Genomic DNA, 23,033 nt, shown 5'->3' with positions numbered 1-23,033 from the left:
AGCGCATGGCTCCTCCCACTCCCAGCTCCGGATGATTCCCCCTACCCTACCCCAGTCCTTCCCCCTCCAGATCCAAGTCTAAAGGTGGGGACAACATTGACAGCCAGAGACCCAGGGGCCCTAACTTCCAAGCTTAGTCAAGCCAGGGCAGGAGAGAGGTCTGCGTGCCCAGGCCTCAGCACCCCCTACAACCCTCATTAGTTTGCACTTGGGACCAAAGAACCCTCTGGCATAGGCAAGGGAAATGAGAGACTACTTTTACCTGCAGTGAAGGCTAAGCAAAGGGTAAGGACAATGGCATCTGCTGTGCCATACCCCTGCCCCATCACTCCACCCCTGGAAGGGCATGGGTGCAGCCCCCACTGCCTGCCCTGGAGAGGTAGGAGGGACTGGCATCACCCAACCACAGCCTGGCCAGAGACAACTTAGCCAGTCCCCCTAAATAGCAGGATGGGGAAAAGTGTTAAGGAGAAAGGGTGGCATCATGGAGACCAGGACACTGACCTACTCTGCCAGCCTTGCCCGGCCTCTCTGGGGATGGAGCCAAGGAAGCCCAGCAAATGGGAGGGGCAGAGACCCAGGCGTCCTGGGCCGCCCCGCCCAACCCCCCTCCTACCCCCCCTCGCCCCCTAGCCCCAGGGCACCGAAGAGGGAACCGGGCAGGGGCAGGCGGCAGGGGAGGGAGGAGCAAGGGCGGGAGGGGGAGGAGGGAGCCGGGCAGGGAGGGAGGTGGGGGGTGGGGAGGGAGAAAAAGAAAGAAAATATTTTCCGTGTCCCCGCCTGCAGAGTCAGAGTGCGGTTTGGGAGAAAATGTGTCGGATATTTTGGGGCGGTCACGTGGGCAGGCGGGCTCCTAGAGGCCCCGGGACAGTCCCAGCCTAGAGCCTTGCCCCCCCGCCCCCCAACCCCCATTACCACGAGCCCCTGACACTGCGACGCTCCATCCTGCGACCGCCTGACGCCGGGACCTCGGGGCTCCTCGGCCTTCCTTCCCCCTCCCTCCCCCTCCAGGTGAGTCAGGCGGGGAAGCAGGCTTGTCTGCCCGCTCGGACGCCTGGGTCCTCCGGAGCGGTGGGATGGGCGAGGGAGCGCTGCGGACCCGGGTCGTTCCCTCTGGTCTTGTTAGGCTATTCGCAGGGCTTGAGGGGGCTTCCTGCCCAGACTTGGGGGTCAGCCCCGGTGTGCGAAGGGAATAGGGAAGCTTTTTTAGAGAGTCTGGGGATGGGCTTGGTTATCTACCCTTCATTTTGGTAAGCAGCGTGGGAGGGCATCTGGGGAAGGGTCTTCAGCCCGGGAGCATTTCTCCTACTTTTGTGTTTGGAGCCTGAGAGAAGGAGGGGGTCCCCCTGTGGGGAGGGACCGGACTGCCCTCTCTGAGGCTTCCCTGGGAAGCTCTGAGGGGTGGATTTTATGGTCCAAACTAGTCCAAGTGGAATGGCACAGCTTGGACCTTGGAAGGGCAAGAGAAGGGTCCTTGGCAAATGATCCCGGCCCTCTGGGTGCAGAAATTTGGAGGGACAAGTGGATAGAATAGGGGGTCTGTGAAGTGTCCTTGGAACACCAGTCCAAGGTTCCTTCTGACATATCCCCAACCATAAGTGTGAGTCCTGGCTCCTTCCAGACAAAGTGGGGGACTCCTCTGCAGTATTCTTGAGGGGAGCCCAAATGGAACAAAGGAAGAGCAGGAAGACAACAGACAATGGGACATGGACCCAGGAGTCCTAGTCCTGGAAGCTGACTGACACTGCCTCTCTGTCTTTAGCAGTTACAGCCCAGTCCCCTCAACCTGACCCAGTATGTAGGAGGGAATCTCTGCAGGTGGCCAGAAGGTAAGAGTGTGTATGGTTGGTGGCCTGAGGGGACACAGGGGCGTTGGAAAAAGGGTCTATAGGGCAAGTAGCAGAGGTGACTGTGTCCCTTCAAGGCCCGTGTCCAAGGCAGCTGAAATCCCAGTCCTCAAGTCCCAAACTTCTGCCCTCACTGTCACTCCTCTGATGCTGAGTTGAAGTTGAGGATCACAGCCAGTAACTAGGGGCAGATTATCCAATAGGCAGAGTAAGCACAGTGCTTACCTTGCTTACGAGATCATCTATAGTGAAAGATATGGTGAAACCCATGTGAAATTGTTCACTGCTGATTAGTAAGTACAAGTAAGCTGTTGCTTACCTTGCTTATTGAGCCATCTGCCCTGTCAGGGATTGTAAATTTAGAAAGAGGCTTTGATTCTGTAGGAAGGTGCTGTGGGGTTGGGAGAGAGACAGATGCCAGCCATACTTAGAAGCAGACTCTTTGATGTGGTGACAAAATGTAAAATTGTTCACTACAGATGATCTGGTAAGCAACGTAAGCACCGTGCTTACCTTACCTATGGATAATCTGCCCCTACCAGCACCCCACATCCTTAAGGCAAGAAAAGAAGAGATGAGGATGGGGGAGGGGCATGGGGGGAGTGTGTGCAGGGTGCTGGGGTATCCCTTCCCAAATAGACACACACACACATACACAGACACACACAGGCTGTGGCTCAGAGCCTGGCAGGCAGCACAGGGCACGCCCCCCAACCTGGCACACCCCCACCCCTGGCTCAGAAAGCCACCTAACTGGCACCTCCAGTTCCCCCTCTGCCCCACCCTGCCCGTGCCCTCTGATGCCCACACACATTCCACTGGCATTGCCTGCCTTCCTCCTGGGCAGTGCCCCTCCCTGGGGCCAGTGGGGTGGAGGGAGGGCACCTGGGGATGAGAGGTGGAGACTCAAGGGTCTGGACTCCCCCAGGAGTGGCACAAGGCCAAGGAAACCCAGGCTGCCACCGCTGCCTCCTGGGGAGCAGGCTGGGGGCCCAGGCTAGAGCAGAGGATGCCTGGGTTCTCCGCCCAGGCTAGGGATGGGGTCATGGAAAAAGGTGGTCGTGTTTATACAGAGGGGAGGGGGGCAGCGGGTGGAGAGCAGCCGACAAGAGAGGCTTTGTTCCAGGCTCTGGAGCGGGCAGGGCGGTAGGGAGATGCCCCCCCTCCATCCGGCAGCCCCCTTCATCCATGCCCTCCCCTCAGCTCCACCTCAGCTCTAAGAGAAGCAGCTCTGTAAGAGCCCCTTCTCCCTAATGACCCCCCACCCCATCTGAGGTGCCATCTCTAGAAGAAAGAAGCGTTCTCTCCCTTCTACACGTTCCCCAAAGAACTAAGGTATCTGGGTCCCTAGTTTAGGATTTCATTTTACACTCTGCACCAATGTCTTCAATTCCTGGTCCCTTCCTCCACACCACACTTGAGACCCTCCCCTTCCCTTCCTAGCCTAGGCAGAGAAATTGAGGCTCAAAGGTGGGATGAATCTCTGCCCCCTTCCTCTTTTCATTCAACTCCCAAGTCCCTCCCTGAGGCAAAATAGGAGGAAGCCAGGGAGAGGTGGCCTGCCCTTGGCTCTTTTATGAGTTTCATTACCTGATGAGGACCAAAAGTCTGAGCATCGCTGTCTGGGATCCCCCCTCCCCCCCTGCCCACGAAGTCCTCCTGCCCCACCCTTAGATCTTTGTATCCCATCTCAGGTGAGAGGCAAGACAATCAGGGCCAGAACAGAGCCAGGCTCCCAGGCTAAGCTGAGTCTGGGGAATATGGGTGGGAGGGGGGGCCTCTAGTAGCTTCTCACCCTTGGCATTGGAGGTTAATCTACCTGGAATGTGGCCCAGCCTGTTGGCCTGTTGAGCTATGGCCCAGGGGCCTCAGGGGCCCCGGACTCCTGGCTCCACCTGGGTTCTATCAGGGGCAGGACTTTAGGGAGTAGGGGAAAGAAAAAGAGAAGGACCTTAGGGGCTTGAAGTTCAGACTTTTAGGGCCTGGGGAGACAATGGGCTAAAGAAGCTGAGCGTGCTGGGCAGATGGGTAGTGCCTGGTAAGGGGCAGGGGATGCTTCATGCTTTGGGGCTGAGTGAGAGGTAGTGGTGTTAGGGTCTAAGTTCCAGCAACCACCATAGCAATTTAACCTCGGTCTTGAAGGCCAAGGTAGATGGGGCATAGAAAAGAAAAAGAAGAAAAAGGGGGACGAGGGGGAGGTACAAAGACTGAGAACTATTGATTCTAGAAGTAAATACTGATGGAAAGAGATACAGAAATACCTGTCACCTACCTCTGGGCCTGCCCGCTCGGTAGTGTCTATGTGTTTCGCTCTCTGTTGTCCTCTACCCTTCTTCATGTCAGCCTGTTAAGATTCTGGCTGGTGAAGGAGGTGCCCAGGCCCTGGTGACTCTCTCTTCCAGGCCCAGTAACTCCCCAAAGATGTGAGTAGCTCTGGGGCTCCTAGGAAAGTCAGCCTTTCGCAGTTAGTATCAAGAGAGGAACCATCAGCCTGGCCCAAGGATTCTCATTTCTGCTCTTTGGCTTCTTCTCTCCTGGGCTCCAGTTAAAAATCTCGTCTTAGGGAACAGGCTACATCTGAGGTAGGGGAAGATGCAGAGAGGGCTTTCAGAAGCAGGGAGCCCAGAAAAGAAAGAGAAAAGGAGATGGAGAAACAAATTATGTAGAAGACAAGGAGAGGAGCTCCCCGGCATTGCACCGGGTACAGAGTGGAGGTTTATCAGTGTCTGTGGAATTGAAGGACAGGGTGCAAAAGTGGTTAGGAAATGAGGGATAACTGGAGACAGAGAAGAACTGGGAGGGGAAATTGGAAGTATTGAGGAAGACAGAAGGAAAGGCTAAGTAAAAGAGATAAGGAAACCCTGGTGGCGTGGTGGTTAAGTGCTACGGTTGCTAACCAAAAGGTCGGCAGTTTGAATCCGCCAGGCGCTCCTTGGAAACTCTATGGGGCAGTTCTACTCTGTCCTATAGGGTCGCTATGAGTCGGAATCGACTCAACGGCAGTGGGTTTTTGGTTTATGGAAAAAGAGAAGGTACAAAGAAAAATAATATGAGATACTTATATAGCATTTGGCGCTAATTTGGTGCAAACAGTTAATGTGCTCATCTGCTAACTGAAAGGTTGGAAGTTCGAGTCCACCCAGAAGTGCCTCAGAAGAAAGGCCTGGCAATCTACTTCAAAAAAATCAGCCATTGAAAACCCTGTGTAGCATAGCTCTACTCTGACACACATGGGGTCATTATGAGTCAGTGTTGACCCCATGGCAACTGGTTTATATAGCATTTAGAATGTGCCCTACTTTATCCTGAACACTTCCCATAGATTATTTAATCTTAACAATAATCTTATGACCTGGGCTCTATTATTACTATTCATGTTTTACATATGAGGAAACCGAGGCCCAGAGAATTTCAGTAACAGGCTCAGGGTCCCACAGCTAGCAAGTGGTGGCGATAGCAATTCAAATAGTCTGGCTGTAGAATTTGTGCTCCTAAACATTACACTATAGTTCTTTCCCAGGAGTTAAAGGGCCCCAAAGTTACAACAGATGTATGTATAAATGTATGCAGTTGTTGTTAGTGTCATCAAATAGATTCAGATTCATAGCAACACCGTGTGATGGAATAGAATTGCCCATAGGGTTTTCTGGGGTGTTATCTTATCAGAGCATATCACTAGGTCTTCCTCCCTCGGAGCCACTGGGTGGGTTCGAACCTCCAACCTTTCAGTGAGCAGCCAGGTGCTTTACCTATATATATATATGTATGTATCTCCAGGGTGGTAGAGAGTTTGAATCTTGGCTCCACCACCCACCGTTTACAGCCATGTGACCGTAACCCAGCCATTTAACCATAGTTTCCTGGCCTGCAAAAATGGGAATCATAGTTCCTATTTCACAGGATTCATGTGAAGCTTAAATCAAATGTCCAGCCCAGTGCCCGGCATACAGTGGGTGCTTATCAAGTGCCCAGCATACAGTGGGTGTGTAATAAGTGGCCGCTTCTCAGCCTAGGAGTCCTCAGACCATTATTCACCTCTGAACCTCAGTTTACACTTCCTGGAGCTAATCTGGAGAGTTTCTCCGAGCTGCATAGCCCCCTGCCCTGCCTCTTTTACCCCTCTACCATGCCCCTGAGCCTGAGCAGAACAAACAGGAGTAGCACAGAGGGACAAGGCTTCAACTGAGAGAGGGGTCAGTTGGAACCTCAAAGTGACCATTCTCTTACTCCCCCTTTTTCTGTTTCTTCCTAGGACTCTTGGAGCCCCAGTGAGCAGGCCAGGCAGGGCGGGCACGGAGCCTCCCAAGCTGGGGCAGTGGGTATGGGCGGGGGCTGTGGCTGAAGATCACCCCTACCCACCGCAGACCCCAGGGGACTCAGCTTCACACACCGCTGCTGCCATGGCCACCAATAAGGAGCGACTTTTTGCAACTAGTGCCCTGGGGCCTGGATCTGGCTACCCAGGGGCTGGCTTCCCCTTTGCCTTCCCAGGAGCACTCAGAGGGTCTCCACCATTCGAGATGCTGAGCCCTAGCTTCCGGGGCCTGGGCCAGCCTGACCTCCCCAAGGAGATGGCCTCTCTGTGTGAGTCTCAGGGATCTTGGGAGATGAGGGCAAGTGGAAACAGGAGGGCACTTGGAGGGTGGGTGATACAGAAAATTGGCACCCCAATTAGGAAAGAAGGCAGGGTTTGATCTAATGTAGAAGGTGGCAGTGGTGGTAATGAGGGGGTTTGGATGGCAGTGGGATGGAGCAAACGAAGTATTTGCAAATGTGAGGTCTCCTGTTCAAATAGGATGAGGAAGTGGCAGGCCTAAAATTGGGGATCTAGAAAGTGTAGCTGGCTGAAGGCTGACATTTCTTACTGAGTCAGTCAACTCGCAGAGGAGAACACCTTTGCGCGGGCAGCCAAGGGCGGGTCTGGTGAAGTCTGAGGCTGCTGTCTGCATGCAGTGGCAGGTGGGGGAAGCTGGACTGGGAAGTAGAAGAGTCTGGAGGCCAGTCAGGTGGCTCTGTGATTAAGAGGTGAAATTGTTCTGAATTAGGAGGAGGTTGCAAAAAAGAAGAAATCTAGTGCTAGGTGTCCAAAGATGTGTGGGCTCAGGAGACTCTCCTGCTTGGTTCTGGGAAGGATGCAAACAGTCGCAAAGAAGATGGCTCTTACGCCACAAGTAATCTGGGGAGGTGGAGAGGGTATTCCAGAAGCATCTTCTCTTCCAGTCATGTGGGTTCTGGACTCCTCCTCTCCCTCCAGGTCTGGCATATTGCCCACGCACCGTGCAGATCCCTACTTGTTCCCCAAGCCTGCCCTCTTTGGGCTAAGCCTTTGAGTGCTGACAGCCAGGCAAAGCTTGAGCTTCTCCTCCTCTGGGTCCCCTCTCCTCTCACTTTATAGTTATTCCTCCTAGCCAGGCCATTACTGGTGGGGGAGCCAATGGCCTGGGGGGCTGGCATGCTAGGTTTAGTGGGGTAAAGGGTCAGCATGTCAGCTGTTGAAGAGAAGGCCTCACTTGAAAAGAAGGGAAAGTGACTGGAAAAGAAATTAAGAGAGAGTAACAGTTCTAGAGAGACAGAGACAGAGATGAAAAGATAAAAAAGAGAAAAGACATATCCTTTATTGCTCCACAAACTTAAGGAAAGAAGTGGAAGAGAAGGGACCCTGCCTTCAAGAGGGGGGCACTCGGGGTGTGTGTGTGTGTGTGTGTGTGTGTGTGTGTGTGTGTGCAAGGGGGTAACTAGACTAGGCTGGCAGCTCCACTGGAAAGAATGTGCTCATCTGGAGAAGGTGTGTGTGTTTGTAAGCACATGTGTGCAAATGTGGGAAGACCACGTGCAGTGTGTATGCACGACATCTTCCTGAGACTCTGTTCATATACAAAATTCCTGTGTGTGCAACAAAGAGTCAGTGTGAGGAGTAAGGAGGTATTTAATAGGGCTGCTGATGGTGTGTCTGGTGTTCGGTGAGGCCTGCCAGTGGCATGTCTGTAGTCCAACAGGGGTTATTTGGGGGGCATGCAGGTGAGCAAGAGAGCACAAAGACCCCCTTTTTGGAAGCCCCAGCTGGGCTTCTCCCTACCCCTTTTTCACCTCCATGAGTCTGTCCCAGGGGCCTGGGGAGGTGGGATGGAACCACTCTCCCCACATGAATATACTTCTTGCAGGGAACCATATAACTCAGTCTCTTGGGACTTGATTTCTCCTAGGTTCTGGGAGAGGCAACTAAAGGAGCTGAAGTTAGGAGGGAGAAGAGAACAAGAATGGTAGTGGGGTGGGAATGGCTGGGGAAAATCCTGAGAGCCAATAGTCAGTCCCCAGCAAAGTTCTCCTTGTGCCCCTGTGCCCTGGACATGTTGACATCTAGGTCAGGGTTCAAAGTGAGGTTAAGGGAGGGAAGGGGTCCATCCCCAAAGGCTGCCCTGAAGGAGGGGGGCTGCGAGGAGAAATCTGAGGGAGGAGCCAGAACTAGGGCAGGTAGCTGGGGAGGGTGCGGCTGGCAGAGGGGAACAGGCCTGGGCAGAGAGGCAGTGTTGGGGTAGGGAGGAAGGGGAGGCTTTGGCCCAGAAGGCTTGGAGGGGGTGGGACATGTTTGGAGGGGGTGGGGCATGCAGTGCTTTGTGGTAGTAGAGAGGGAGGCAGAGGAGGGGGGAGGGATTCTGGAGTTTGGGTAATCTCCCAAAGTCAGGGTAGCCAGAGTGAGAGGGTGCTGTTGCTCATTTCTCTGACCTGCAGTCCCTTTTCGCCTCGCACCATCCAATGGAGAGGCATTAGAAGCTTACGTCTGATGCCAAAGCCATACTCACCTAGGGTCTGTGTCTCTCTCATCACCCTGTGTTTCTTATTCTATGAGAGGCAGAGTAGTCTGAGAAGGAGCCTGGAACTTCTCCCTGGGATTGGCTCCTAGATTCTATTGCTGGGTCCCTGGCACCTCAGGGATCTCCTTGTTGAGAAAAGCAGTCCTGCCCCACCTCTTGGGGCTCTCCAGGGGCCGGAGTGGGTGAGGCAGGCATCTCAGAACCATGCAGAGGAGGAAGGGAGAGGTGAGGAGAGCATGTCCTGGCCAGGCAAGCACAGGCCTGTGTGCATGAGAAAGCAGAGGGGTGTGTGTGTGTACATGAAACCTTGGTGTCTGTGTCCCCGTATCTCCACGTGAACACTAGTATGTTGTATGTTTACTTTATCAAAAGTACAGGGGAACGGAGTGCGATAGGAGGGAAAGGAAGCCTTGCTCTCCTCCTTTCGAGGAGATAGCTGTGGTTCTGAGGACCTGGCTCAGTTTGTCCTTTGTCCCTGGTGATGGTGCCCCAGCCATCGGACTGTGTGTATGGGACAAGCACACAGCTCTGATTTCACTACATTAAGTCACATGGAGAAACTGAGGACAGGCTGGCACAAGGAAAGAAAGAGTCCTACTTTAAGGAAACTGAAAAAGAGAGACTCACAGACCGAAACAAGATGAGGGAGAGATACACAGGCCAAAAGGCGCAGATACAGGGAGAACCCAGATGCTGGGAGAGGCAAGGAGAACAAGCAGGCGGGTAGGGGTGGCAAACAGCGGCAGTGAGGCCTTCTCTAGGAAAAAACCCCAGCCTACTGCCTCCTTTCCCCTCCCCTCCCCTGCTCTCTCCTCCTCCAGCTCCAGCTCTAGGCCGACACAAACGGGGCTTTGATTACAACAGGAAACCTCTCCGGCGGGGGGAGCTGGGCAAGCCGCCGCCGCTGGGGCCCAGGCTGCACCCCCCTCTCCTGGCCCCCTACCCGGTCCCAGCCCCCATCCTACCCAGTGCTCCTCACATCCCTGCTTTGGGCCCCGTCCTCCATTCACACCTCCCTACTCCCCCCCTGCTTCTGCTGTCCCCTCCTCCAGAGACCCCTCCCATAGCCCTGGGCTATCCACCCTTCAGGTGGGACTCCAAAGTTAGGATTTACCCTTTGAGGCAGGCAGGGCCTGCTTTGCTTTGAAATGCCCACTCTTCAATTTTTGAGTGAGGGTTTTGTAAGAAAAGGAGAATTTAGCTAGAGGAATTCAGAGCCAGTTATCCTTAAGCCCTATTCAGAAAGGGGGGCATAAGGAGTTAGTTGTCTCTCCCCCACAGTCCCTCGCTGGCCAGACTCATCCTTGCCAGGGTGGTAGGGACTCTGAAGGTTGACGGTGCAAGACTCTGAGTGCTAGCTAATAGCCTTGTTGGTGGGGAGGGGTACAGTCCTGTTTGCCTCTGGGACCTTGCCTTTGTGAGGCTCTTACTGGAGGTGGGGGTGCTCCTTGGTGGTGGGGATCATAGGGAAGGGGGTGAGTCAGGCAGCAGCCCCCCCTTATACTCCCACCAGACTGGCGGAGAACATCTGGTTCCCATGAAATGCTAGAAGGCTAATGGGTCTAATTGCTGCAATAAGGGCTGGGGGGACTTTGGGGAAAAGTGGGGGCACTAGATTCCCCCCATCCTCTTATATTCTCCCCAAGGTTGTACTAAGTCTGTCTAGAACTTGGACTTGGAGTTGATGGGAAGGGTGGGCCAGACACCCTAATGCATAATCCCAAAAGCCCCCTTCTCCCTGCGATGCCTGGGAAGCGCACACAGATGGGTGATGAGGAGTGGGGTGCATCTGGTGAAAAGAAAGGGGGGCCACTGAGGACTCATGGCTTCCTGAAGCCCTCCCCCTACTCCTCCTGTGCCCTACTCCCAACCCCCCTCCGTGTGGCCTGGCCACTTCTGGTTCTAATTACCAACCAGGCAGGCCTGACTTAATTGGGATCTTTCAGATTTCGGAGGGGGAAGGTGGGGGGGAGACTGACTGACAGCCTGAAGTTGACTAATCAGGGCTCATTCGCCTTTGTTTTTGGGGTGCTCTCCATTTCGTATTTATGTTGTTGCCACTGGCCAAATTCCAGTTCAGAAATGTATCACCCCCTTTTTTGGGGGGGGGGCTGGATTCCGAAGTGGGGTATTTGGGGCTCAGGGGCAAGAACGAGAGCTCACTCAGGTTTGAAAAGAACACTGCATTCCCTCTCCATCCCTGCTTCAAACCCCACAGTCAGCCCTGCCACCCCGCGTCCCCCCCATCCGCAAGCCCGGCCTTCCTTCCCAGCCCTGCCCCCCAGCCCTGCCACCTCTCAGTCCCCGGCAGCCACCCGGGCCCCTCCTCCTCGCCCGCCTTCCTCCCTACTCTGGCACCCCTTCCTGCTCTTTATTCTTCCAAACTGGCCCCCCACTCCTGCAGCACCCCAATGTGCCCCCCGCCCGGTACAACAGATTCTTAGAAAAGTGCGCCCCGCCCTGGCCCAGCCACCGCCGCCGGGCGGGGGAAGGGGCCGGGCCGGGCGCCGCTCCCGTTCCCGCTCCCCCGACGCTCCCCGTGCGAGCGGCGCTGACAGAGCCGGCTGGGCAGGCCCGCCGGGCGGCCGGGAGGACGGCGGGTGGGGTGCGGGGGAGGGGGTGGTTTCCGGGAGTCGCCGCCGCTGGCGCTGTCCCCGGGCTAGGGCCCCCGATTCGGCCCGGCACGGGCAAACTCATGACGTGGCCAAACCCCCGCCCCCCTCACCCCCTCCGCCGAGCGAGGGCGCTCAGTGCCCGGAAGGGGCAACCCGGGGAACGGTGAAGCGATCCTTGGAGATTTGAGGGGCACTAAGTTTTAAGTGTGGCGCGGCGCTGAAGGGGAAGAGGGGCAGTTGTTGCCTGTGGTGCGGGTATTTAATAACCCTGAGGACAGAAGTGCTGTTATTGCCGAGGGGGCACTTGGCACTTTGGGGGCAACTGGCGTAGTAGAAACTCTTGGCACTCTGGAGGGCAATTTCGTCCGAGGCTCACTTGGCACTGAAGGGACAGTTTTGGGGGTAGTTTAATGGTATGAAAGTGAAGTATAACATTCGAGGAAGAGGCAGTGAGAGAGGCATTTGAGGCGCTAGGGAGCGTCAGTCGTGGGATGGCGCTTCGAAGACTTGGAGGGAGGCGGCCCGGGACGCGGCGGAGGGAGCACAGCTTCGGCTAGGAGGGGTAGACTCTGGGCCGAGCTGGAGGGGGCGGGGGGACTCCGCGGCAGCGCTGGCGACGGCCTGGGCGGGGTGGGGCGGGGCCGGGTCAGGAGGAGGTGAGCGCGCCCGGCCACCCGCCCCGAGGGGGGTTCCCGGAGAGTTCACGGCGGGAGCGCGCTCCGGCCCTTGGACCGGGGGTGGGGAGGACGGGAAGGAAGGAGGAGGCTGCGCGCGCTGAGCCGCAGGAATGTACTGTTTGGCCTCAAGCGCGCGCTCGTAGGGAGAAGGAGGAGCCAGGCCTGGGAATGAGAGAGGGATGGGCGTGTAGGTAGCTCAGGTCCCCAGGCACTAGAGGACTGCCGCGCGCAGGGGACCGCCACGTTCTCCTCTCCCCAGTCATACTTGACACGCCTGCCTGTATTGACTTGTGTGAAAGAGGGAGTGTTGGCGGGCGAGAGGGGTAGAACTCTATGAAAAGGAAATGCGTGTGCTTGGTTCCTCCACTCCTTCCCCCATCCTCGACCAGGGCACGCGCCTAAGTGCAGATGCGTGCAAAGCCTTCGGGCTCTGGAGAGAGATGGCTTGCAACCGTTCTCTCGAGCTAGGTGTGCTTGCACACACGCGTATGCATATATGATTTAAGGTGCATGCAGGCATATATGTGCACTATCGCATGCTTGCAATTGCGTGGTGCCTGCCAAGATAAACGCATGCACGAATGTTTGTCTAAGCAAGCTCGCGCGCCGCGCAGCGAATTGTATGTATGTGTAAGTGTGTGCGCTCCACTCCCAGCTCTGATCATCTTGGTGCCCGGCCCTCTCCGCTCTCCAAGCCCCACCCCCCACCCCTCCGGGCTTCGCTTTTACAAAAGGTCTCCCCAGTGCTGGCTGTTGAGGCGCCCAGAGTGAACCGGACCGCAGCTGTAGCGGCAGCCCCGGCTTCGCGCCCCACCCAGTCCCTTTTCCCTGCTGGGGATCCCCCTCTTCCCCGCCCAGCCCTTACCTCCCATGCAGACCGGCGCCGAGTGCTAGCCCTCCCCCTCCCCCCTCCAGGAGCGGGGCGCCGCCAGGGGAGGAGGGGGAGTCGGCTGCTGGCCCTTGGTGTTCCTAGCACCCAGCTTCCCTCTAAGCCGGGTCGCCATGTACGACTGCATGGAAACGTTTGCCCCGGGCCCGCGACGACTGTACGGCGCGGCGGGGCCCGGGGCCGGCTTGCTGCGCAGAGCCACCGGCAGCTCCTGTTTCGCCGGACTTGAGCCTTTTGCCTGGCCGCAACCCGCCAGTCTGCAATGTAGGTACCGGAGACAGGCGATGGGGTGTGGGGTGCAGGAGAGGCAGGGGTTCACTCTTTCCGTGGGCAACGGGTAGAACTGGGGTACAAGCGGAGATACTGGCCCTTTAAATGTGAGGGGCGGGTGTGGGAAAGTGGGGTACTGGCCCTTTAAACGTGGGGGCCTCAGCGACTCTTTTGGGTGTGTGCAATAGTGTTTGGAGTGTGTGTGGTTTTTATGGTGGGTGTTTAGCTAGGATGTATGGTTGTTGCCACTCCAGAGTTCCTGGGGGTAGGGAGAGACCGAGATGTGTTGGTAGTTGTGCCCGCAAGTCTGCCGCCCGAAGGACCGTGGGTGGCGTTTTGTAAAGTCCGTGTGGGAAGCTGGGAGTGTAAAAGATATTTTGCAGAGCGTGCGAATCCCTGGAGTATGCAGCACCTTCCCTAGGGCGTGTGGGTGTAGGTGTAGGGGTTTCTCCACGGACTGTCGCCCTCGGATAGGGTTGGCAGGTCCGCGTGGCCCTGTGTGGGGGATGTTTGTGGCGTGAGGGCGGGAGGGCGTGTGCCCCTGCGTGGCTGCGGGGGCGGTTTTGGAAAGTGATGTGTGCGAGAGTGCATCCTGTGTGTCCTCCGCGCGGCGTGGAAGGGGCTGTGCGCATAGGGAGAAAGCTGGGCTCTGCCCCCACGCCCCATTTCAGAAAGAAAAAAGTTTGTAAATGTGTGTTGCGGTTGTGTGAAGAGCAGTGACTTTCCCTATGGCTCCAACACACACAACTTCAGCAGGAAGCGGAAAGTTTAAAGCGAAGTCTGTGTGTGCAGTGGGGTGGCCTGGAGATGGCAGTGGGAGTACAAGTACTGGGTCCCCAAATATCCATCCTCTCCCCTCTGTGAAACGGGAGATGCCAGGCCTGGGGCCCTGGAACCCCTTTCCAGACCGGTAATAAAAAGCTGGGGACTGACTGAGAGGCAGTAAAAATGAAGTCCAGATGAGAGGCGTCTTTGAAGCCTGGGCTACAGTGCTTGGCGGGGGTGAGGTATGGGGAGGGGCCGAGAGGGAAGCCTGAAACACCCCCCCAAATTTGCCCTGGACTGGAGCTGCGCTTGCAGCCCCGGTGCCGACGTCTAGGAACGAGGGGTGTAGGGCACGCTCAGAAGGGGCGGGCGGCGGGCGGGGCGCGGGCGCTGGGGGAGTGCGCACGCCGGGTCACTGAGCCCCCGCCAACGCGCCTCGCTCCTTGGCACTCGGCAGCGCTGTTTACAAGTTAGGCTGTTTTTTTTTGTCTTTGGTTCTAGAACAGAACTGCTCAGATTTAAAGACTGGGAGCCTGAAGAGGGAGGTGGCAAACAGGAGACCGTAGTCTTGGCTGGGATGAGGCAAGAATGAAAAGTGTGGCATTTAAAGGGTGGAGAAAGCCTCGAACTATTGCTTTGCACCAAATCTTTGAGAATTCTTAATCTTCCTCTCATTGCCCAATAGGATGGGAAACAAGGGTAGGTGAGGGTGGGGGCGAAGGTAGAGGCATCTCCCAGGAAGGGCTTTTTGTGGGGGCTGGGTGGAGACCCCAGCCCTTTTCAGGCTGGCATTATGTTTTTGTATTTAAATTTGGACTAATAATTTGGCCTCTAGGGTCCTGGTGAGCCAGACAAAACCAGCCTCGGGCCTGCTCCCACACACTTTCAGAGGGAAAGTAGTTTAGACCTGTGTGTCTAAACCAGGGAAGGAAAGAGGTCCTCTGAGGGGAGGGCCGGATGGTGTGTTTGTGCATGTTTGGAGGCTGGAGTCTTGGTGCTGTGTTGGCAGGCTGGGTGTTTTTATGGTGGTAGCTGCTCACTTGCAAATACGAACTCCAGTGCTGGTGTTGCGTATCGGCTTTGTGACTTGTGCATTCACCTCCCTCATGCGGCTCGAATGAGTGTGCCTTTTTGCCTGTGTGTTCCTCTGTGCCAGGGTCTGGTCGTGGTATAAAAGCCCATCGATATGCCTGGTTTGTGCCCTATGTGCTGTTGTCATTTCAGAGAGTGTGTGTCTCTCCATTCTCCAGGGAGATGTGTGTCAGACCGAGAGTCCTGGGCTTCTCAGCCTGGGCCTCGCAGCTGGGAGCGTTTACAGCCGGTTATAAAGAGTTTGTTTGAAGCTCCGCTCAGCCTGGCCAGGAATTTCCTCAATTTCAGCAATTTGGGCTTTAAAAGGAGAAAAACCTAGAGCCCACACCCCTCCTCCTCAGCAGGGGCCCCTGCCCTGGCCTAGCCAGTCCGGCCAAGGGGTTCCTGCCATGGGCAGAAGCAGCATCCCCGTGGTGGGTCTTAGCCCAGGGCTGAAGAGGGAGTCCAGGTGGAGTAGATTCAGTTTGCCTTCTTGCACCGTCCACCCCCCAATTGACCTCAGAGTCACTGGGATGCGCTTTAGGGTTCAGGGAGCCGGGAATGTGCCACAGGGGTGTTGAGAATGGGTTGACAGTACCACTTAGATGGGAAAAGCTGCCCCCAGGCCTGCCTCCCTGTGGCCTCCAGTCTTATAATTGGCTGACACTGCCCCATGCCAGTCTGACCGCACCCAGACCCTTGCGTAAGAGAGGAAATGAGGCAGCGCTCTGCGGGCAGGAGAGCGTCAGCACTGGAGTGAGCACCACCCCACGCACAGGCCCTTGGGCAGACATGTACCCTCAGAGGACAACATGGTGGGCCTGTGGAGAGGAGGGGAGGTCCTGAAAGATATCCCAGCCCTCCCCACATCTCTTAACAGGAGCCCTTCTGGAGTCCCCTGCCCCCAGTCTTGAATAGACCCAAGTGCCCTTCTTTCCTCCCTGCTTTCTCTCCTTTTTCATGGGGGAATCTCACTCCAGCAGGATTCTTATGTTAATTGAGTGTGTGTGTGTGTGTGTGTGTGTGTTGGGGGTGGGGAGGGCTTCCCTCTCGTTGGGTGGATGGAGCTAGGCTGGAACCTAGGCATCCTGGACTTTCCTTCTGCCCTTCTGGCTGCATTTGAGCAGACTTCTTACCAGGCGGGCTGCAGAGGGTTAGAAAGAAGATGTTCATGAGCTGGGCGTATGGGATACTTTTTAGGGAGGTCTTAGGGTTTTCTTGCATTAAATCGGGCCTTCCAGGTTTGGGTAACAGGTTTTACAGGTTGAATAATTTATAGATTCTCCTAGTCTCTGAAGATCAACCACACACACAAAAAAGATTACTCAGCAGCCCCCTGCAAAGAGGGTGCCCTCCACATGCTATCTGAGGCATGGGCTGAGACCCCTTTTGAGCTGTGATTGAGACACATCCCCTCCCCCATCAGCCCTGTATACCCACTGTCACCTGACTTCTCTGGTTTGCTGTACCCCACCCCCAACAGTTTCTACACCTGAGGATCTAAGCAAATACCCCAGTGTCCCATTCCCCAGCTTCTCTGCCTTATGGGCATTTAGATCTAGTTAGAAGACCAGAGAACCTTGCCTCCTCCTTTTACTGGTAGTGTGGCTCTGGGCTGGCCACTTCCCTCCCTTGACCTCAGTTTCTTCAGGTGTAAAATAAGGCCATTGCATATCCCCTGACCTACCTTCCTGACATCTATATCCCATTTGCTTCACTGTTTCAGTGGCTTTTGTGGAAAAGGACATTAGCGGTTATTCGAGGAATGGTAGGAGGGGTAAAATGTCCCTGGGTAGCATTCGGCTACCAACCAAATCTCTGGGGCAGTTCTACTCTGTCCAATAGGGCCGCTACGAGTCAAAATCAGCTCAACGAAAATGAGTTTTTTTTTTACCAACGAAAAGGATGACGGTTGGAACCTACCCAGCAGCACTGCGAAAGAAAGTCCTGGTGGTAATCTGTTTCCATAAAGATGATAGCCAAGAAAATCCTATGGAGCTCAGTTCTGCTCTAACACGTGGGGTCTCCATGAGTCTGGGGGCCGACTCGATGGCAGCTAACAACAACATGAGGGAGAAGCTCGAGGATTATCTACCCGGTACTACTTGAGAGAAAATGAGGTCCTGTTCTACCAACTGATTATCCCAGCAGGTCATTCTTCCAGCTGCCGGCTACAGGTGGCCTGTAATTGCCTGCCGCCCCCAAATCTATTGTATCATGGGGAGGAGGATGGTGGGAGGTAGACTACCTGACAAAGAGTGGCCAAAGTGACAGGGAAAGACCTGGGGGCTACTAGAGACTGCAGAACTGGCAGGGCCATAACTTAACTCACTTTATAGTTGGGGAAACTGAGGCCCAGAGAAGCTAACTTCTAGGATGGCCTTGGCCTGGAATTTAGAGAATTGAGCAGTGTCATATAGGGCTAGGGCTGGCATTATTGTGGCAGAGGTTGGCCAAACCAGGAGAGGTGGGCTAGGATCCCAATGAGCTGTAGTAATAGTGGTTGTTAGGGGGTTTCTTGGAATGTTTTCTGTAGGGCTATCCATGGTTGTTGGGACTAGTGCACTGTGGTAGTGATGGCGTTGTCACCACTGGGCTGGAGGAGGAAGTGGATTGGAGTATGTATGATGAGGACTCCTGGAGACCTGAGAGGTCCTTCTCCCTCAACCTTCACATCACTCCTTTCCCCCCAGCGGTGGAGACGCAGAGCACCAGCTCAGAGGAGATGGTACCCAGCTCACCCTCACCTCCTCCACCTCCTCGGGTCTACAAGCCGTGCTTCGTGTGCAATGACAAGTCCTCTGGCTACCACTATGGTGTCAGCTCTTGTGAAGGCTGCAAGGTGTGTATGTGGTGGGGTTGGGTGGATTGGGGTCTGGAGTTAACCTGGGTAAGATCAGAGACCAGGGGCCAGACCAGAGGGGTGAGATGCTGTGGGGGAGTGGGCACATGTGGGGTGGGAGGGGGCTCTTTTGCACACAGGTGGTTAGTGGATTGACTACTGGGTTAGGCCCAGGGCAACCTGTAAGGCCTATGAGAGGCTGGTACTCCCAGCATCCTGCCTCAGTGACCACCTCCTACACCTGGCTGCTTAGCCTGTCCAGGAATTTCCTCAATTTCACAAACGTGGGCTTTAAAAGGAGAAAAACCCAGAGCCTACCCCCTTCCTCCTCAGCAGGGACCCCTCCTGTGGGCAGGAGCGGCAACCCCATGGTGGGTCTCGGGCTTCTTCCAGGGCTTCTTCCGTCGTAGCATCCAGAAGAACATGGTGTATACATGCCACCGTGACAAAAACTGTATCATCAACAAGGTGACTCGGAATCGCTGCCAATACTGCAGGCTACAGAAGTGCTTCGAAGTAGGCATGTCCAAGGAAGGTAGGCCCCTAGCCCTGCCTGGGCAGGAACACTCCCGTTCTCCCTGTGGTGGCCACCCTCTTCCCATCGGCTCCGCCTCTCCCTGACCTCTGAGACCTAGCCTGCCCTGGGGTACTGCCTTCTCCCTGGCCAGTCCTATTTGATTAGTTCCTATACCCAGAAGACCTCACCCTTTCCCCCTCTACGCTCTGGGCTTAATCCTTCCTCTAAATGAGTGAATGGGAATTAGGGTCTGTTCCCCTTGTTTTGTGGGGAAGTGGGGGGCTTGCCAGTCCCCTCCCCCATCCACAGGACTGAGCCTGAAGTGTATCTGGGGTGCCTCCCCCCTGCCATTGTGCTGCCAAGGCTATAAGTGGATATCCTGCTGCCTGCATATCCTGCCCCCCCCCCCCAGCTCCTGCAGGGTGACAGGAAGGGCAGGATGGAGCCAAGTGGCCTGGGGAGGGAGCAGGGGCTGCAGGCCCTGGGTGGGGCTGGGGAGAGCCAGCCTGGGTGTAGGAGTTAATCTAGGAGATGGGGAAACTGAGGCACTGTTTGGGCCCAGGGAATAAATGTTCATGGTTGGAATTGAGCACATTAAATCAGGGTGAGAGAGGACACCCAGACGAAAGTTCTGAGGGGCCTGACTCTTCTTGCTCCTTCCTCCACTCCTAAGCCGTGCGGAATGATCGGAACAAGAAGAAGAAAGAGGTGAAGGAAGAAGGGTCACCTGACAGCTATGAGCTGAGCCCCCAGTTAGAAGAACTTATCACCAAGGTCAGCAAAGCCCATCAGGAGACCTTCCCCTCACTCTGCCAGCTGGGCAAATACACCACGGTGAGGAACCTGCGGAACCTGTGTAGCCCTAGTGCAGGCAGGCACTAGTCACTTTGGGGAATGGGTAGGGGTTGTGTTGGAGGCTGTGGTCTGGCACTGAGACAAGGAGACATCAGAAGGGGTACCATGGGAGTATGCAGAGGGAAGAGTTTGGGGTATTGGCGGAAAGAAAGAAGTCCCAGGAGTGAGCCTTAGTATGCCTTCCAATCCTCTCTTCTCGCTAGAACTCCAGTGCAGACCACCGGGTACAGCTGGATCTAGGGCTGTGGGACAAGTTCAGTGAGCTGGCCACCAAGTGCATCATCAAGATCGTGGAATTTGCCAAGCGGGTGCCCGGCTTTACAGGGCTGAGCATTGCTGACCAGATCACTCTGCTCAAGGCTGCCTGCCTGGACATCCTGGTAGGTTGGGCCTTGCACCTACCTCAGCCACCCAGCTGAGCATCTCCTCTCTGGTCTCTGTATCTTCATTCCTCCCTGACCAGCTCTACTGGAGCCTTTTACAACTCTGAAAGCACTTTACATCCCAGACTTGGCCAAATTCAAACCCCTTCCATAGCCTGACTCTTATATGAGACGCTCAACAATTCCTTGGTCCAAACAAAGATTTCCTGATCTCCCCCCAAACCGTGGACTCCCCAGACCTCCTCTACCAGATTCCCAAGCTCTTTTTCTCTTAACCCTGCCCGTAAGACTGGTCCTAGACTTTTGGACCCCTTGCCAACTCCTGTCTTCTCAGGACCTCCCCTTCCCAAGTATCAGCTCCTCCACCTCTTTGCATTCCCTCCCCATGCCTGCTGTAGGCACTTGGTCTGGACCCAACCTCCTTGCTTTCCTCAAACACCTCCTGCTGTGCCTCCCCCCACTCATCTTCCCTTTACTCCCTATCCACTATATATGGCCCTCTCCAGAGCCAACAATAACCCTACCCCTTTCTCCACCTCCTCTAGATGCTGCGGATCTGCACGCGGTACACCCCAGAGCAGGACACCATGACCTTCTCTGATGGGCTGACCCTGAACCGGACCCAGATGCACAATGCCGGCTTCGGGCCCCTCACAGACCTCGTCTTTGCCTTTGCTGGGCAACTCCTGCCGCTGGAGATGGATGACACAGAGACAGGGCTGCTCAGTGCCATCTGTCTCATCTGCGGAGGTGCAGGGGTACCCCCTGGTATTTGCTTGGGTTCTTTCCCACCACACCCATACCTGATCTCTGTCTTGGCTGACTGGGACCCGGCCATAGGCCTTGGCCACATCCACAGACTTCTCTGATCTAGTACAGGCTTCCTAGCAGCCTGCAACACAGGACAAAAAAGAATGGCAGACCCAGGGGTTGCTGAAGAGATGCCAGATATTGGTGCTGAAATAGGCAGGAGTGGTGTTTGGGTCGATGTCTCATAGAAAGCCTCTTACTGAAGGGGAGAAGGTACAGGGCTTGGAGCAGGGTGGGGCTCAAGGATGATAGGTGAGGGTCTGATGGAACAGAGTTTGAGGTCTGGAGGCCCATAGGGCAGGGTCAGTTGGGGATTAGCCACCTGTCATTGTCCTCCCCTTCCTTCAGGTTCTGCCCCTCTCACTCCACTGTACTTGTAATCACAGACCGCATGGACCTAGAGGAACCTGAAAAGGTAGACAAGCTTCAGGAGCCACTGCTGGAAGCCCTGAGGCTGTACACCCGGCGCCGGCGGCCCAGCCAGCCCTACATGTTCCCAAGGATGCTCATGAAGATCACCGACCTCCGGGGCATCAGCACCAAGGGTTAGTCAGGAGTGAGCTTTCCCTCTTTGTCTTCCTGGAGCTGCTGGTCTCCCAAGGCAGACAGGTGGACAGGAAAAGACAAGAACAGAGGGCTTGAGAAGCAGGAGGTCTACACTGGGGCTACCTACTAGCGGGGAGACTTTGGGAAAATCCCTTTACTTTTTGTACACCCATTTTCCTGTTTATAAAATGAGATATACCCATACTACCTCTTAAGGTTATTGTGAGAATTGAATTAATACCCAGTGAACTTGGAACTGCACTGAATTAAAAATCAATTTCTCAGTTTTATTAGCCCCATTTCAAAGCTAAGTAGGCACATGTATCCAGTGACTATTGTGTTGAACGGAGCAGATATCCCATTATCACAGAAAGTTCTGTTGGACAGTGCTTGTTTAGGAGGATGCCTGGCACATAGTAAGCGTTGTGTAAATATTAGCTATTACTATAAATGTTATTAAGAATGGGCCTAGGAACAACAGGCAAACTTTGAACATTAGAGGTGGGGTGCCTAAGGGTTGGAGCTGGAAGTTGGGAGCAGTGTGATCTTTGAGAAGACGTCCTGAAGGAATGGGATGAATAGGCAGTTGGCTTGGCAGAGAAGACCAGGTAGAGGGTCCAGGCAGAAGAGTCACCCACAGCAACCCTCAAGTAGAGGAAAGGATGAGCTGAGGACAAAGAGGTGGCAGGCCTGTGCTGGGGGTACCCAGAAGAGAGTCAAAGGACAGTTGAGAAAGGTAAGTGGCCTCAATGGGCATGTGCCTCTGTCTCCCTGAGTCTCTTTGCTTCTTCATTGCAGGAGCAGAAAGGGCCATTACCCTGAAGATGGAGATTCCAGGCCCAATGCCTCCCCTGATCCAGGAGATGCTGGAGAACCCCGAAATGTTTGAGGACGACTCCTCGCAGCCTGGCCCTCATCCCAAGGCCTCCAGCGAGGATGAGGTTCCTAGGGGCCAGGGCAAAGGGGGCCAAAGCCCCCAGCCTGACTAGGGCCCCTGACTTCCCCTGCTGTGGGGGTTGGGGCTCCAGGCAGCAGACTGACCATCTCCCAGACACCATCAGTGACTGGGAGAGGACCTGTTCTGCCCTCTCCCCACCCCTTCCAGCCAGCTCCTTGTTTTTGCCAAAGTTTCCAGGGGTGCCTTGTTCACCCCCTTCTTGCTCTGACTGGCTCCCCCTCCAATTCCGGGGGCCTGCCCTGCTCCCACCAGGAGAGAGGGCAGAGGGGTGAGCCTGGGTCTGGACTCTAAAATCTCAGCGCTGCCCCTCAGATACCAGGGTCCCAGGCTCCCTGGGGCAGGAGGAAAATCCTGCCATTCACAGCCCTCCCCCTGCCAGGTGCTTAGGCCTCTGGGAGCAAACGGGAACACTAGAGACCAAATGGGGGTGCAAGGGGAGGGCTGAGCCCACTCTCTTGCCCCTACCCTTGGTGCCTAATGCTGCGTAATGCACCTGCTGGGTGCACGCTGCCCTCTGTGCACCCATCCCTGTGCTAGGTTCAGGGTGGGGGCAGGCTGGACCCTGCATTTCTGTGGGGGCCAGAGGGTGAAAGGGACAGATGCAGGTCCAGTCTGCACCTCTTTGCTTGGGTCCAGAGTTTACCCTGTGCCCTCCGTTACAAGCCCCTCCCCCAGCCCTGCCATGTGCCTTGGGCTCCCTCTGCCCCCCATCTCAGCCATGGGGCAGGGACCCTCCTACACTACAGAGGGGCCAGGGGATCCCTCTCCCCTTAGTGCCTTCCCCCTTGACCCCAGAGCAGCTTGGCCCAGGGAGAGGCGCTGCTTAGCTGATCCCACCCTGACCCAGAGGAAGCCTCTATTTATTTATTAGCTTTTGTTTACACCCTGGAATTGACCCCTCCTCCAGGGGTCTTGGGAGGGGGAGCCCGGGGCCCCTGTGATTCCTCCCTTCTTCCTCCAATCCCCAGTTTGTATTTAGCTGCCGAATAAGATTCCCACTGGCTCCCCTTTTTCTCTGGGGGGTCAGGGTGCTGTCCCCTACCCCTCTGTTTACATCTCCCCTCCACCCAGCTGTATCGCGTGTTGCTGAGTTTTCTATTTTTGCAAAATAAAGTGATGGAAACTCATAGCATGTGGCTCCCTCTAGGAGGTGGTAGGGGAAATGACTGGCCAATG

The 23,033-nt window shown here is 55.5% G+C and overlaps 1 protein-coding gene across 8 annotated transcripts; it reads left to right on the top strand.

Moving 5' to 3' along the window:
• The first annotated feature begins 753 nt into the window (after positions 1-753).
• RARG (retinoic acid receptor gamma) lies at positions 754-22,984 on the top strand. Of its 8 annotated transcripts, XM_049883258.1 has the most exons (11): positions 787-1,011; positions 1,763-1,829; positions 6,100-6,115; positions 6,339-6,431; positions 17,640-17,788; positions 18,125-18,323; positions 18,979-19,139; positions 19,364-19,540; positions 20,089-20,293; positions 20,740-20,898; positions 21,698-22,984. In XM_049883258.1, the coding sequence occupies exons 4-11, from the start codon at positions 6,368-6,370 to the stop codon at positions 21,886-21,888; spliced, it is 1,305 nt and encodes a 434-aa protein (XP_049739215.1). In that variant the 5' UTR covers positions 787-1,011; positions 1,763-1,829; positions 6,100-6,115; positions 6,339-6,367; the 3' UTR covers positions 21,889-22,984. The 8 variants fall into 8 exon arrangements, with proteins under 8 accessions (XP_049739209.1, XP_049739215.1, XP_049739212.1 ...); XM_049883252.1 differs by having other exon boundaries at positions 754-1,011; positions 6,100-6,431; XM_049883255.1 differs by having other exon boundaries at positions 6,100-6,431; positions 18,182-18,323.
• Positions 22,985-23,033: the final 49 nt, after the last annotated feature.

The sequence above is a fragment of the Elephas maximus genome, chromosome 4 (assembly GCF_024166365.1).
Source record: "Elephas maximus indicus isolate mEleMax1 chromosome 4, mEleMax1 primary haplotype, whole genome shotgun sequence".
Taxonomy (NCBI): domain Eukaryota; kingdom Metazoa; phylum Chordata; class Mammalia; order Proboscidea; family Elephantidae; genus Elephas; species Elephas maximus.
Note: the sequence above shows the minus strand (reverse complement) of the source record. Positions and strands in the feature narration are given on the sequence as shown.

Coding starts and splice junctions, on each gene's coding strand:
- RARG (XM_049883251.1), top strand. CDS start 16,852: ATGACGGTTGGAACCTACCCAGCAGCACTGCGAAAGAAAGTCCTGGTG. Junction 17,045..17,639: donor GCTCGAGGATTATCTACCCG/GTACTACTTGAG, acceptor CTTTCCCCCCAG/CGGTGGAGACGCAGAGCACC. Junction 20,294..20,739: donor CATCTGTCTCATCTGCGGAG/GTGCAGGGGTAC, acceptor TTGTAATCACAG/ACCGCATGGACCTAGAGGAA.